At 40.4% G+C, this 16,138-nt stretch overlaps 1 protein-coding gene across 1 annotated transcript in view; it reads left to right on the forward strand.

The window, feature by feature from the left end:
- The window catches only part of LOC122557632 (vesicular glutamate transporter 2), a 64,641-nt gene that overhangs the window by 17,931 nt on the left and 30,572 nt on the right, over positions 1-16,138 (forward strand). Inside the window, exons 4-7 of the mRNA XM_043705411.2 lie at positions 9,429-9,543; positions 10,673-10,760; positions 10,870-10,956; positions 14,284-14,426. Of these exons, the coding sequence (XP_043561346.1) occupies positions 9,429-9,543; positions 10,673-10,760; positions 10,870-10,956; positions 14,284-14,426 (433 nt within the window). The remainder of the gene's footprint in view (positions 1-9,428; positions 9,544-10,672; positions 10,761-10,869; positions 10,957-14,283; positions 14,427-16,138) is intronic.

Below are 16,138 nucleotides of genomic sequence, written 5' to 3' on the forward strand. Positions count from 1 at the left end.
CTTTGGCAATGTGTAAATGTTTAAGGATGTGGATGGGGCACAAGTCTTCAACACTGAAGCTAGGATGTAGTCAGGGTCAATAGTCTGTATTGTATCCAACAACCTTAGATGTTTCTTCATGTCACATAGAGTTGTCTGAAATTAGTAACTCTAATGGTGAGACCTCAAGAGAACACCAAAATAGATCATTCATTTGCACTATTTACTAAAAACATTGACAGAGTGGCTTTGAAGGTTTCTAATTTGTATATAGATTGGTACAAGAAGTCTCTCTCATCCAGAAAGACAGTGAATTTGCCCAGCGTGTACAGAGAGACTTGCTGCAATAATATTTCCTCACCTAGCAAAGGACAATTTGATTTCACAATGAGTAGATTTATTTAATGGCTGAATGGTAAATAAATATTTGCTTAATAATTTAAAAAAAAATTCATGGATTGCAGGTATTACTGGCTACCTAATTGTCTTAGAACTGAACTTGTTAGGCCATTTGAGTTGGCAGTTAAGAGTCAGTCAGAGTTCTGAGGAAGGGTCACTGGGACAGAAACATTAACTCTGATTTTTCTCCACCAGTGCTGCCAGACCTGCTGAGTATTTTCAACAATTTCTGTTCTGGTTTCTGATTTCCAGCACCTGCAGTTCCTTTGGTTTTTATATCAGTGTCAATCATATTGAGACTGGAGCCATATATAGGCCAGACTGGATAAGAATAGCAGATGTCCTTAACTGAAGGAATCTGATGGGGTTATACAAAAATTGACATTGGTCACTATTCCTGAAGAAGGGCTCATGCCCGAAACGTCGATTCTCCTGTTCCTTGGATGCTGCCTGACCTGCTGCGCTTTTCCAGCAACACATTTTCAGCTCTGATCTCCAGCATCTGCAGTCCTCACTTTCTCCATTGGTCACCATTAGGCTAGCTTTTAATTCTGGATTTTTATTGAATTCAGAATTTGCCATCTGCTGCAATGGGATTCAAACTCACAGCTTCAGAACCTGGACTTGAGAAGTACTAGTAGAGTGACATTATTGCTTACAAGTTCAATGAAGTGTTTGAAAGCTAAATTAAATAAGGTTGAGTCTGCATAGATTGCTCCTGCTCATGTGTTACATTTACATTGTTACATTGCTCAGTACATTTACAGGAAATCAGTGGGAGATGTTGAAAAATGATTTTAAGTTGTACAGAGCCTGTTCATTTCTCTATGGAACAAATTGCCTACTTTCCAAATTTAAAAGAAATGCCATGAATGAATAATAAGTTAAAGGACAACATTAATAAACACACAAAAATTAAAAACAAAACAATGCAGCTCCTGGAATTGGGAAGAGATGCAAAAAATATCAAAGGAGACAACAGTGATTACAGAACAAAACTTGCAAAGAATATCAAAATCAATATGGATCTTAGTCATGTCTTAACACTCAGGAAAAATGGATGAGTTGTAGAAATATGGCACCCTATAAACTGATTATCATTAAACAAAATGAAAATAAGCAATTGGCAGATAGGTTGAATAATTAATCTTTGTAAATATTTACACTCAAGACGATGATATAGTTTTGACTGCTTGAAGTTATTTTGTGCACTGCCATTAAGTCATCCTTGAGCTTCCTCTGTTCAAAGGAAAGCAGGCCTAGCATTTCGAATCTTTCTGTATAATTGCAATTTTCAAATCCTGGCAACGTTATTCCAAATCTTCTTTGTACAGCAATTCTGTCCTTCCTGTAATGCAGTCACTAGGATTGTGCACAAAATGCCAACTATGTCCTAATTAGTACCTTATATATTTTCAGTATTACATCCTTGCTCTTGTATTAAATACATGCAGGAGGCTGGGAGAACACACAGGCACTACGGTGGCACAGTGGTTAGCACTGCCGCCTCACAGCGCCAGAGACTTGGGTTCAATTCCCGTCTCAGGCGACTCTCTGTGTGGAGTTTGCACATTATCCCCATGTCCGTGTGGGTTTCCTCTTGGTGCTCTGGTTTCCTCCCACAATCCAAAAATGTGCAGATTAGGTGAATTGGCCATGCTAAATTGCCCATACTGTTAGGTGAAGGGGTAAATGTAGGGGAATGGGTCTGGGTGGGTTGCACTTTGGCAGATCGGTGTGGACTTGTTGGGCCGAAGGGCCTGTTTCCACACTGTAAGTAATCTAATCAACACAGCAAGCTAGGCAGCATCAGAGATGCAGAAGTTGATGTTTCAGGTGTAACCCTTCCTCAAGACTGGGGGTGCTTGTGGGGGAAGCAGATAAAGGGGGTGGTGAGGTGAGGTGAGGTGGGGATAGGTAAAGACAGGTAGAGCGTATGACCTGGTTGGTCAATGGGAGGAATGAATCCGGTTGTGGGAAGGGGAAGGGGAGGGGCTGGGAAGAGTGTCAGGGAATGGGGAGGAAGGTTATTTGAAATTGGAGAACTAAATGCTCTGTAGGGTGTAGGGTGCCCAGGCAGGTGTTGATCCTCCAATAGGAGCTGTGATTTGTTTTGGCAATGGAGGAAGCCAAGGATGGTCAGGTCGGAAAGGGAGTGGTTGGGAGAAATGAAATAGGCAGTGACTGGGAGGTCCGATTGGCCCCAGCTGTGATGCTCAGTGAACCGTTCCCTAAGTTTATGTTCAGTCTCTCTGATGTAGAGAAGACCACATTGGGAGCACCTGATGCAGTAAACTGTGTTGGAAGAGAGGCAGGTGAACCTCTGTCTCACCTGGAAGGGTTGTGGGGCCCTGGATGGAGGTGAGAGGGTTAGTGTACCGGCAGATTTTGTATCTTTTCTGGTTGCAGGAGTAGGTACCTGGGGGTTCGGTGGAGGGGCTGGCATGGACTAAGGACTATCAGAGGGAACGGTCCTTACAGAAGGCAGAGATAGGTGGGGAGGGGAGGATGATCTTGGTGGTGGGGTCTATTTGGAGTTGGTGGAAATGTTTGAGGATCATGCGTTGGATGCGGAGACTGGTGGGGTGATAGGTGTGGACAAAGGGGACTCTGTCTTTATCGCATGGAATGGGTTTAGAGCAGTGGAACAGGGAATGGAGGTTGTGCAGCGGAGAGCTGTCTGGAAAAACAGAGAGAGGAAAAGCACATTGTTCAAAATAGGTGGACATTTGGGAGGCTAGCAAATGAAATGTCTCCTCATCTGAGCAGATGCGACTGAGCCACCCAATGAACGAAAGCTTCCCATGCGCCTTCTTTACTACCTTACCTACCTGTTCTGCCACATTCAAGGACCTGTGGACCTGTACTCTAAGGTCTCTCACTTCCTCTACCCTCTCAATATCCTTCAGCATATTTTGCATTCCTGCACATTATTTATCCTTCCCAAGTGCATAACCTCGTACTTCCCCAGATTGAATTCCATTTGCAACTTTTCTGTCCACTCAATTAAATGATTGATATCATTGTGTTGTCGACACCTATCCTTTGTATTATCAATAAGATGGATCTGCAAATTTCCCAAACATGCCCTTCCATACTTAAGTGTAAATCTTTAATATGTGCCACAAACACCATGAGACCCAATACTGAGCCCTGTAATACACCACCGGAAACCACTTTCCATTCACAAAAGCATAAGTCATCCATTACCCATTGTTTACTGTCATGGAACTAATTTTGGATCCAACTTACAACATGCTTCTGTATCCTATGGGCTTTAATTTTCCCAACCAGTCTGCCCTGTGAGACCTTGCCAAATGCCTTTCTAAAATTAATGTGGCCTGATGAAGGACTTTTGCCCGAAACGTCGATTTCAAAGCTCCTTGGATGCTGCCTGAACTGCTGTGCTCTTCCAGCACCACTAATCCAGAATCCAATATCAAATCGTATCAATCCTCCTTGACTTACTCAAAAATTTGGGATTTTGAGGATGTCAAAGAAAAATGAGGTTATTTCCTTTTATTCCTTCACGGGTTGAGCTGTCGTTGGCCAGGCCAGCATTTATTACCCATCTCAAATTGTCTAGAGGGCAGTTAATGGTCAAACACACAGTTGTGGGTCTGGAATCACATGTAGGCCAGATCAGATAAGGATGGCAGTTTCCTTCCCTAAAGGTCAGTAGTGAACCAGATGAATTTTCTTGCCAATCGACATTGACCTTGTGGTCATCATTAAATAATTATTTCCAGATTTTTTTGCTCAATTCAAACTCCACCATATGCTGCATTCAAACCTGGCTCCCCAGAAAATGACCTAGGTCTCTGGATTAACACTCCAGCAACAATTCCACTAAGCCATCACCTCCCTCAAATGAGAATACCATCTGAGAGACTTATTGATTTATACAGATTTTGTTGTGCCTGACAAGCTTGATTGGATTTTTTTTTGAAGAGATGAGTAATATAGTTGATGGAAGAATACTTGTGGATATAATTAAGGTAGAGTTCTAGTAGACGTTTGATAAGAGGCTGTTTGCTAAGGTCAAGGCTCATGAAATCTGAGGCAAACTATGAAGCTAATGTTGAATTTCATTAACTGAGTTGCAGGACTCAGAAAGTAGAGGTATTAGGCAGGTGCTCAGATTAGTAGAATGTGTTTGGTGTTGTCCTGCAGACATCTATATTGGAACATCATCTGTTCATATTATCTAGTGCCAACTTAGTTGATGGGCTTGTATTCAACACACCCAGGTTTGTGAATGGCAAAAAGACAGAGTACATTGTATGTAATATAAACTAGCACATACAATTACAAAGGGATACTTAAGGATTCAGTAAATGGGCAGACTATGGCAAATTAATTCCAATCTAGGCAAATATAAGATCACCCACACTTGACATCCAAAAATGTACAATGGAGTACTTCCTGAATAATAGAAATGTGGAAAAAGTGGAGGTCCATAGACACTTTGGAACCTATGTAACTGAATATGATCAGTCCTTCGGAGATGGCTTGTAAGGCACAGGAGGTGCTAAAATTGCAGTGGAAGGTGTGTTGGGATGGAAGTGCGACATGTTCTTGCCAGTATAACAATGGATGAAATGTAAGAATGGAAATAGCTTGCCTGTCCACCATCTGGAGACAATGAAGCTAATTAATTGGTCTATTGCCAGCAATTTTATGACCCCTTTGGAATTTGCTCAAAGTCAGAATGGCAGACATCACACAGCAAGTCTGCTAGATTCCTAGAAGTGGGCCATCAGTAGCATTTTGCCTTCCTTGTTGAGAGGGGAAGCTTTGTTTTTGGAGGTCTGTGGTCCAGAGTGACTCTCCAATGGCAGTGGTTGCATCTGTGTCTTCAATAATTACTGGAGTTTCACCCCTTAGTCCCTGGACGGTCCATCTCACCCATGCTTATCGATATCTTCTGCTGGATCTATGAGGACATTCTATCCTGGTGGTTTCCTCCATGTGTACTACATGTGGCACTGCTAAGGCCTCTATGTTGCTGGTCTTCAGTTAATATTATTATCCAAGAGAGAGACAGGCCACCATCCTTAATGGATTGGCCTCTCATGTGTGGTTTCTTAAATGACTGCCATTCGAATAGAGTGTCGAGAATGCTCCCTTAGTTAAACACATCGCAGCCTTAAGAAAATCATGCTTACTGCCATAAATTATTCCATACCTTTCCAAGTGATTAACACTGACAGAATGCTGAGAGGCCTAAATATAGTGGACGTGGAGAAGATGTTTCCAACAGTAGGAGAAGGGATCTCTTCAGCCAGAGAGTGATGAATCATTGCTGCAGAAGGTTGTGGAGGCTATGTCATTGAGATTTAAAACAAAGATAGATAGATCTTGATTAGTAGGGGAATTAAGAGTGTGGGGAGCAGGAAGGAGAATAGGGTTGAGAAATGTATCAACCATGATCGATTGGTGGAGCAGACCATATGGTCTGAATGGTCTAATTCTGCTCCTATATCTTATGGTCTATCTCTTGATCTTGATGTAAAATAAAGCATTTTCTTAATCTTCCTTCCCCTCTTTTTACTTCCCTAATTTCATTTTTAATTTCAGCCTTGTGCTTTCTATACTCTCCAAATTTCCTAAAATATTACATGTTGAGATAGTCTTAAGCTCTATTTTCTTCTGCTTTATCTTCCTCTGTATGCCTCTGCATAATCAAGTGGCTCTAGATTTGTTAATACTATCATTTTTCTCTGTGGGAATTAAGGCGGAGACTCACTAAAATTAAGGTAAACAAAATAACACCATTGCAGGTAATGATAGTATTCAAGATTGGCACGTTCCCAGGTTCAAATCAATCACGATTTCATTGAATAGTAGAATAGACTCAGAGGTTAAATACTTTCTCTGCCGCTGTTGAGATGTTTTTCATCCAAGGGCTTTAAAGGAAATCCTTGAGAAAATTACAGATACCCTAACTATAATCTTCCAAAATTGTCTTGAATCACCAAAACTGAGCACATGCTTTCACTATTTAGGAAGGCAAATGAGGAAAAATTAAAGACCAGCTGGTCTGACACCTGTTGACTGGAGATTGTTTGAGTCTACGATTAAGTATGATGTGAATAAATACTCTGAAACACTTTAAAAAAATTGCTGCTGATCAGAGAAGCCATCATGGATTAGTAAAGAGTTGTTGTCAGGCCCTCAAATGAGAATACCATCTGAGAGACTTATTGATTTATACAGATTTTGTTGTGCCTGACAAGCTTGATTGGATTTTTTTTTGAAGAGATGAGTAATATAGTTGATGGAAGAATACTTGTGGATATAATTAAGGTAGAGTTCTAGTAGACATTTGATAAGAGGCTGTTTGCTAAGGTCAAGGCTCATGAAATCTGAGGCAAACTATGAAGCTAATGTTGAATTTCATTAACTGAGTTGCAGGACTCAGAAAGTAGAGGTATTAGGCAGGTGCTCAGATTAGTAGAATGAGGCTAGTGCTGTCCTGCAGACATCTATATTGGAACAACATCTGTTCATAGTATCTATTGTCAACTTAGATGATGGGCTTGTATTCAACACACCCAGGTTTGTGAATGGCAAAAAGACAGAGTACATTGTATGTAATATAAACTAGCATATACAATTACAAAGGGATACTTAAGGATTCAGTAAATGGGCAGACTATGGCAAATTAATTCCAATCTAGGCAAATATAAGATCACCCACTCTTGACATCCAAAAATGTACAATGGAGTACTTCCTGAATAACAGAAATGTGGAAAAAGTGGAGGTCCATAGACAGTTTGGAATCTATGTAAGTGAATATGATCAGTCCTTTGGAGATGGCATGTAAGGCACAGGAGGAGCTAAAATTGCAGTGGAAGGTGTGTTGGGATGGAAGTGCGACATGTTCTTGCCAGTATGACAATGGATGAAATGTAAGAATGGAAATAGCTTGCCTGCCCACCATCTGGAGACAATGAAGCTAATTAATTGGTCTATTGCCAGCCATTCTATGACCCCTTTGGGATTTGCTCACAGTCAGAATGGCTGCCATCACACAGCAAATCTGCTAGATTCCTAGAAGTGGGCCATCAGTAGCTTTTTGCCTTCCTTGTTGAGAGGGAAAGCTTTGTTTTCGGAGGTCTGTGGTCTAGAGTGACTCTCCAATGGCAGTGATTGCATCTGTGTGTTCAATAACCACTGGAGTTTCACCCCCTAGTCACCCGGACTGTCCATCTCACCCATGCTTATCAATATCTTCTGCTGGATCTATGAGGACATCCTATCCTGGTGTTTTCCTCCATGTGTACTACACGTGGCACTGCTAAGGCCACTATTTTGCTGGTCTTCAGATCAGATTATTATCCAAGAGAGACAGGCCACCATCCTTAATGGAGTGGCCTCTTATGTGTGGTTTCTTAAATGACTGCTATTGGACTATAGTGTCGAGAGTGTGGCACAGGGAAAGCACAGCAAGTCAAGCAGCATCTGAGGAGCAGGAAAATTGATGTTTCGGGCAAAAGCCCTTCTGCCTGAAATGTCAATTCTCCTGCTCTCGGATACTACCTGACCTGTCGTGCTTTTCCAGCATCACCCTCTCGGCTCTAATCTCCAGCATCTGCAGTCCTCACTTTTGCCATTGGAACATATCCATCACAGTCCTGCTGTTCACCTTTATGAGTACTTGGCTGATATTTTAGCATAGGATCCATGCTTAAACTATACAGAACCACAATCCTTTAGGTCACTGGACTTGAAACGTTAACTCTGTTTTCTCTCCACGGAAGCTGGCCAGACATGCTGAATTTCTCCAGCGATTTCTGTTTCTGTTTGCTTCTGGCCCAGAGGTAGGGACACTATCATGTGCCACAAGAACTTCCTTAGGAAGGAATGATTGACCTTTGGAGGGAGAGCAATATGAATTCACCAGAATAATACCTGGACTCAAACGATTAAATTAAAGTTAGATTACATAAACTCAGACTGTGATCTTCAAATTCAATGGAATAATTTGATCATTTTATTCAAAAATATTCAATACTACTGGGGAGGCTAGGACTATGGAATTACATTCCAAAATTAGTACCAAACCATGCAGGAGTACAATTAAAAATCACTTTTAAATTAATTGTGGTAGAAAACTTGAAATGTTTTTCCGCTCTGGAAACTAATTCTAGATCAAATATTGATTTTAAATCTGATATTGATAGAGTCTTATTAATCATAGGAATTAGGAGATGTCAATCAAATTATAGAGTGAAGCCACAGATCAGTGAGATCATATTTAAACAGCAGAGCGGGTTCAGGGGGCTAAATAACCTCCTGTTGGTCCTATTAATGTGACAGCATTGAAACTTCAGATGAAAGGAACAACTGCATGAAATCACAGAGCAAAAGTGAGGACAGCAGATGCTGGAAATTAGAGTCGAGAGTGATGCTGGAAAAGCACAGCAGGTCAGCCAGAATCTGAGGAGCAGGAGAGTTGACATTTCGGGAAAAAGCCCTTCATTCCTGATGAAGGACTTTTGCCTGAAATGTCGACTTCTCTGCTCCTCGGATGCTGCCTGACCCGCTGTGCTTTTCCAGCACCACTCTCGACTGCATAAAATCACAACCTGATACTCAACTTAAAATTCTATGGTCCAATTACATTATTGTTTTCTCAGACTGCATTAAATACAATACAAATTGAATCGATCTTACATAATCTGAAAAGCTGCATTATGCAGTAAACTGGAAAAGCTAAAGAAATATTAATTTATAAAGTATTGTACAGATAATGCCAGCTGCTTCAGGCACTGTTTGGTCGTTTATTTTCCCTTCACTCGTGGGCATTGCCGGCTGGCCAGCATTAATTCATTGTCCTGAGTTGTCCTTGAGAAAGCTGCCTTCTTGAAACTCTGCAGTCACAATTAACCACTGAAGGATTGTAAAATCTGTTACTAAGGTTCAGGAAATAACAACAAAGTTATCAGTATCAGAACATTTGTGTTCACAAACTAATGTGCAAATTGTTTTGTAAATATTTATTGTGTAGATCTGATAGAAATATTTCTTCTGCTCTATTTCAGAGTATTTGGCGCTGCCATCTTTCTCACCTCGACTCTCAATATGCTTATCCCATCTGCAGCTAAAGTGCACTATGGTTTTGTGATATTCGTCAGGATCCTGCAGGGACTGGTAGAGGTATGTTTAACTCTCCTAGAGTACAGGAGCAACACCAAGTAATTCACAGAATCCCGCAGAGTGACTGTGATACAATGTTGTCAGCTCTGAAGAATGCTACATTTGCTTCTGACGTTTTGCAGCTTGTCCATTATGCTTTATCCATTTAAACTGGTAAAAGCTGTACTCCCATTACACATTGACCTATTTATAGATGTTGGCTGACTTTTCATGCATTTTCAACCTTTGCTATTTTAGTTCCCAACAATTACAATTGTTCTTGCTGCTAATTATACTGCTGAGATGGTAATGTTTTATTCCAGATTATACGTTATCATGTTGGGGTACTAACTGGAAACTAATAACTAATATTTTAATTAGCATTGCAATTCAATTGGTTTTGCAGAGTACTTTGAAATAATACAGATGTCTGGTTTCTCAGGTTCGTTTTTGCGATATTGACCTCTGGCGAGAGGCTGAATAGGCAGGGGCTGTTTTCCCTGGAGTGTCAGAGGCTGAAGGGTGATCTTGCAGAGGTTTATAAAATCATGAGGGACATGGATAGGGTAAATAGACAAAGTCTTTTCCCTGGGGTGGGAGAGTCAAGAACTAGAGGGCATATGTTTAAGATGAGAGGGAAAAGATTTAAAAGGGAACTAAAGGGCAACTTTTTCAAACAAAGAGTGGTGCGTGTATGGAATGAGCTGCTAGCGGAAGTGGAGGAGACTGGTACAATTACCAGATTTAAAAGGCATCTGGATGGACACATGAATACAAAGGTTTGAGAGGGATATGGATCAAGTGCTGACAAATGGGACGAGATGAATCTAAGATATCTGGTCAGCATGGACAAGTTGGACAGAAGGGTCTGTTTTCATGCTGTACATCTCTATGACTCTGACTATTAACGTGTTGAAGGTAAGTTTGAGAAATCACTGTGTGATTGCAAAGAAGTATAACAGTAACTGAACAGCAAGATACAATTGCCCCTCTCAAATAAACTCTTTAATGAAGTTTTCTCTGTTTTGTCTGCATTAGTACTTCTGAAAGAATAAACATATTGGTTTTTGCTTTGTTGACTGATAGCAAAATTACAGACCTGTCTGAAACTTTTGCTCTGTGTAAAAACATAATTGATGTGTGTTTGCAGGGAGTCACGTACCCAGCCTGCCATGGCATTTGGAGTAAGTGGGCACCGCCATTGGAGAGAAGCAGACTGGCAACCACTTCATTTTGTGGTAATTATCTTTTTTCCTCTAAGTTACTTTTCAAAAGATTTAAAAGTTTGAAGAATAACCTTTGACTGGGATCTTGTTTGCATATTGTTTCACACTGATTTTCTTGCAGGTTCATACGCCGGAGCAGTTGTTGCGATGCCTCTAGCTGGGATACTGGTGCAATACACTGGATGGCCCTCAGTTTTCTATGTGTACGGTAAGTTCTATATTCCAATGAAATTAGTGGTTGTCAGTCAATATGCCCCAAATACAACCTGCCATCAGGCTTCAGAATGTAAAAAGAGCCCTTCCTTCTTTTATTAATTTCTGCATTTGTGGTTATGAATACAAATATAGGAAGTGAATGGCTTAGTTTTAATCTAGAGGCTAATGTTCTGGGGATGTGACTTTGAATCCCACAATGTCAGATGGTGCATTGAATTCAATAAAATTCTGGAAATAACAGCTAACCTGATGGGACCATGCAACTATTAAGCAAATGTTGTAAACATCCATCTCTTTCACAAATGATCTTTAAGGAAAAGAAAACCACTTACCTGGTCTAGCCTATTTGTACCTCCAAATGTGCAGCAATGTGGTTGACTCTTATCCACCCTGTGAGTTAGCTGAGAAAGGCCCTCAATAAAAGTTAAGTTAGAGTTGGGCAAGAAGCACCAGCCTTGCCAGTGATGCCTACATTCTATGAAAAGCTTTTTTAAAACAGGTAACTCTGAAACTACATCACTACAACTTGCAAAGTAGCTCAACAGTTTCAGAGTGTTTTTCTTAGAGAAAATAGAAGTTTCTGTGTCATTTCTAAAAAGAATCTAGAAAGCTGTTTAGAAATATACTCATAGAGATCATTTCATGACTACATTTAAACATTGGGAAAGCGAATGAGATTTCTGACTTGATAGAGTAAGAGGACGTGAATGTTCTGCTAAACCTTAGTTAGGTTTCAGCTGGAATATTGTGGTTGAAGCTCATCATGGATCATTGCACAAAATTGACTATTGCAAATTATCATCTTCTTAAATCACCCACTTGGAACTCAGTACTATTGCAACTTAATGGAATTTAATATTGGGTGGGTGGCTAATTCACTAATGCCTCTTTAGCACCTGCATCCTATGAAAATGAATTTCTACCCCTTTGTGTTCAATTATGGGCACCACACTTGTGGAAAAAGTAGAATGATGCCAGGTTTAAGGATCTAGATTTTTGTGGAAACACTGCAATGGAGAAGTTTTGAAGATTTATTAGATGTGTTTAAAAGAAGATAGGTTCCAAAGAAATGAATATGGTGAAAGTGGATATATCAGTATTTGGAGGATGCAGATGTAAGAGAATTAGCAAATGAGCCAGAAGTGAGATGAGCAAGCTTTTATGATCTGGAACACATTGAATGAAATGATGATGGCAGCAGATTCAACAAGAAATTTCCAAAGGCAGCTTGCTATTAATGGGAAAAGGGAAAAAAATCATGTCTATGGGAGAAGAATGAAGCGGCGGGGCCGGTGGAGAGGGTGGGGGTGGGGGGAGGGGCGGGGGGGGGGGGGGGGGGGAAGTTTCATTGAGTCCCTTTTAAAAGAGGCAGCAGTGACCCAAATGGGTTAACGGTCCCTTTCTTCATTGTAAAATTCTTTAATCTGAGGTATTGTAGAATACATATGTGCTAATATAGTTTATATAATCAAACTAGTTCTTCAAACTGGATGAATACTTTTATCATGCCTCACTAAAATAGGTAAGAAAAATTTGAGTTAGATCATAGAAGAATCCCTACAGTGTGGAAACTGGCCCTTAGGCCCAACAAGTCCACACCGACCCTCCGAAGAGTAACCCACCCACAGCCATTCCCCCTACCCTATATTTACCCCTGACTAATGCACCTAACCTACACATCCTTGAACACTATGGGCAATTTAGCTTGGCCAATTCACCTAACCTGCACATCTTCAGACAGCGTTATTTCTATAACGATTCCTGACCAGCAAGAAAAGTTATTTTTGCAGATTAAAAACAAAAAAAACTTTGCATTGCGGAAATCTCAAACAAAAAGGAAAGTACTGGAGAAACTCAACAGGTCTGGCAGCAACTATAGAAAGAAACAGAGATAGCATTTCAAATCTAGTGACCCTTTATCAGGATTTACAAAAGTATTGGACTTGAAATATTAACTCTGTTTTTCTCTCTATGGATGCTGCTAGACTTGTTGTGTTTCTTCAGCATTTCCTGGTTTGGTTATGTTCTGGAGTAAATTGAAGGGCACTCCCATGGTCTGTTTTATCATGCCTCACTAAAATAGGTAAGAAAAATTTGAGTTAGATCATAGAAGAATCCCTACAGTGTGGAAACTGGCCCTTAGGCCCAACAAGTCCACACCGACCCTCCGAAGAGTAACCCACCCACAGCCATTCCCCCTACCCTATATTTACCCCTGACTAATGCACCTAACCTACACATCCTTGAACACTATGGGCAATTTAGCTTGGCCAATTCACCTAACCTGCACATCTTCAGACAGCGTTATTTCTATAACGATTCCTGACCAGCAAGAAAAGTTATTTTTGCAGATTAAAAACAAAAAAAACTTTGCATTGCGGAAATCTCAAACAAAAAGGAAAGTACTGGAGAAACTCAACAGGTCTGGCAGCAACTATAGAAAGAAACAGAGATAGCATTTCAAATCTAGTGACCCTTTATCAGGATTTACAAAAGTATTGGACTTGAAATATTAACTCTGTTTTTCTCTCTATGGATGCTGCTAGACTTGTTGTGTTTCTTCAGCATTTCCTGGTTTGGTTATGTTCTGGAGTAAATTGAAGGGCACTCCCATGGTCTGTTTAAAAAAACACAGCACATAAATTTGAAGTCATAGATATCTCCCTTATCATGTAGCTATTTTTAATTGAAAAATTTAAGTATCATTATCTTCAGGGTAATTTTACAATATACTGGCCATGGGTGTTGATCCACCATCAGTGTAGATTCAGAAAATTATTGTTGAGAAGTTGTTGAGCAGAGTGGATCTTGTGCATTAGTACAAAAAAAATTAGATAAACGAGTGAAAGAAAATTTCTCAAGTATGTTTCAAAGTTGAGTCAGTGGAAACTGAGTTAGCAAGAGTCTGCCTTCAAAATGTGGTAACCATTTTTACTCAACTATTTATTAATCTGAGCCCTTTCCACTATCCACGATTGTTCAATGTACTTTCATGTTGTGTGTGATACCTTGCTAAATGTATTTAGATGATTTGTTATGTTCACTAATCTCTTAAAATATTGTACTGTTCCCCTTTTTTAATATTGATAGTGCAGCTGTGTACTTCTAGCAATTGTTTGTACATATTTCAGTTGCCCAGCAGTCAAACTGTCTTTCCATGTTTGCAGATGCTAACAATTTGAGTGAAATGTTGTAACTGAGTAACAAGATATTAAATAACTAGCAATTGATCTGTTGTAGAACAGGGGTATTTTGTGCAGTAACATTTAACTTCTGATTATACACAATTTAATACTTCTTGCTTTTCCTCTTGAATTAGGATCACTTGGAATAGTGTGGTATATGTTCTGGATTCTGGTATCCTATGAAAGCCCTGCAGCCCATCCAACTATCACAGATGAGGAACGCACCTATATTGAAGAGAGCATTGGAGAAAGTGCCAAACTAATTGGAGGAATAGATGTATGGATATTTTTATACAAACTTAATTTTTGGGAATGCTAAGTTAATTAAACACAAACACAACTGTAGAAACTCAAACATATGCACAAAAGCTCTGTGTGTGCGTAATTGCATTGATTAAATTTTCTCCATCAGGGCATCCCAAAGTAGGGAATTTTGGACACAATGTTGTCCTGAATCATGGGTTATGCCCAAGTTGAAACTGTACCTTATTTGCTTGTAACATGTATACTCTTTTTTAACACAAGCACTGAGCTTTATAATTAGAAACATGGAAACACGGAAAATAGGTGAAGGAGTAGGCTATTTGGCCCTTCCAGCCTGCCCCACCATTCATTATCATCATGGCTGATCATGCAATCTCAATATCCCATTCCCACTTTCTCTCCATATCCCTTGATCCCTTTAGCCACATGGGCCATGTCCAGCTCCCTCTTGAATATATCTAACAAACTGGCCCCAACATCTTCCTGTGGGAAAGAAGACCACAGGTTCACAACTCTCTGAGTGAAGAAATTCTTCCTCATCTCAGTCCTGAATGGCTTGCCACTTATTCCCGGACTGTGATCCCTAGTTCTGGACTTCTCCAGCATTGTGAACATTCTTCCTGCATCTAGCCTGTCCCGTCCATCAGGACTTTATATGTTTTATTACATACACCAACATGTATAAAGAGCTTTCCTTTACATAGTTAAACATGTAATGAACTGAGAGCTCAACACTTGGACACATTTCTTTTCAGTGCCTGTTGGAATTATGATGGGGGAGGAAAGAACTTTTCCATCAGCTCTTAGACTTAAAAATAAAACAACAAAGTCAGCTACACTTGAAGCATTGGATGAACAATTTCACAAGAAATGTAGTCTCACCTTCACCATCAGCAGGAGAGAAGCTCAGGTTAACAAGGACGTTGCCAGGGTTGGAGGGTTCGAGCTGTAGGGAGAGGTTGGATAGGCTGGGGTTGTTTTTCCTGGAGCATCGGAGGCTGAGGGATGACCTCATAGAGGTTTATAAAATCACGATGGCCATAGATAGGATGAATAGCCAAGGTCTTTTCCCTGGGTTGGGGCAGTCCAGAATTAGAGGGCATAGGTTTAGGGTGAGAAGAAAAGACTTAAAAGGGACCTAAGGGGCAACTTTTTCATGCAGAGGGTGGTGCGTGTATGGAATGAGCTGCCAGATGAAGTGGCGGAGGTTGGTACAATTATAACATTTCAAATACATCTGGATGGGTACAGGCATAGGAGGAGTTTAGAGGGATATGGATCAAATGCTGGTAAATGGAACTAGATTAATTCAGGATTTCTGGTCAGCATGGATGAGTTGGACCTAAGGGTCTTTTTCCATGTTGTACATTTCTATGACTCTATGGCTCTAAGTGGAGCCATGGAGTGTAGGTACATGTAACTGTACACATCAGAGGTTTGAGACACACAAAGATGTAGCAACTTTGGGTTTCATGGGAGAGGCGTCTGCTGCCTCTCTACAGGAAGGGTATGTACAAATTGTGTGGCTAAAGTACATCTTGTCCAGAAGTGTAGATGCAAAGCTGAGCAAAGAGGGTTGCCTGGAGAATTAGTAAAGGAAAGAGATGAAAGTAGCACAACTGTGAGATGGTTTGAAGAAGGTGCAGAGAGCGGGGACAAGCATAGCCAATCATGATGATGTGGTTTCCATTAATGGGAGCAATCATGAGAACGTTCCAGTGATTG

The sequence above is a fragment of the Chiloscyllium plagiosum genome, unplaced genomic scaffold, assembly GCF_037043375.1.
Source record: "Chiloscyllium plagiosum isolate Xiang-an unplaced genomic scaffold, Cpla_swu_hap1 HiC_scaffold_18, whole genome shotgun sequence".
In the NCBI taxonomy this organism is placed as follows: Eukaryota; Metazoa; Chordata; class Chondrichthyes; order Orectolobiformes; family Hemiscylliidae; genus Chiloscyllium; species Chiloscyllium plagiosum.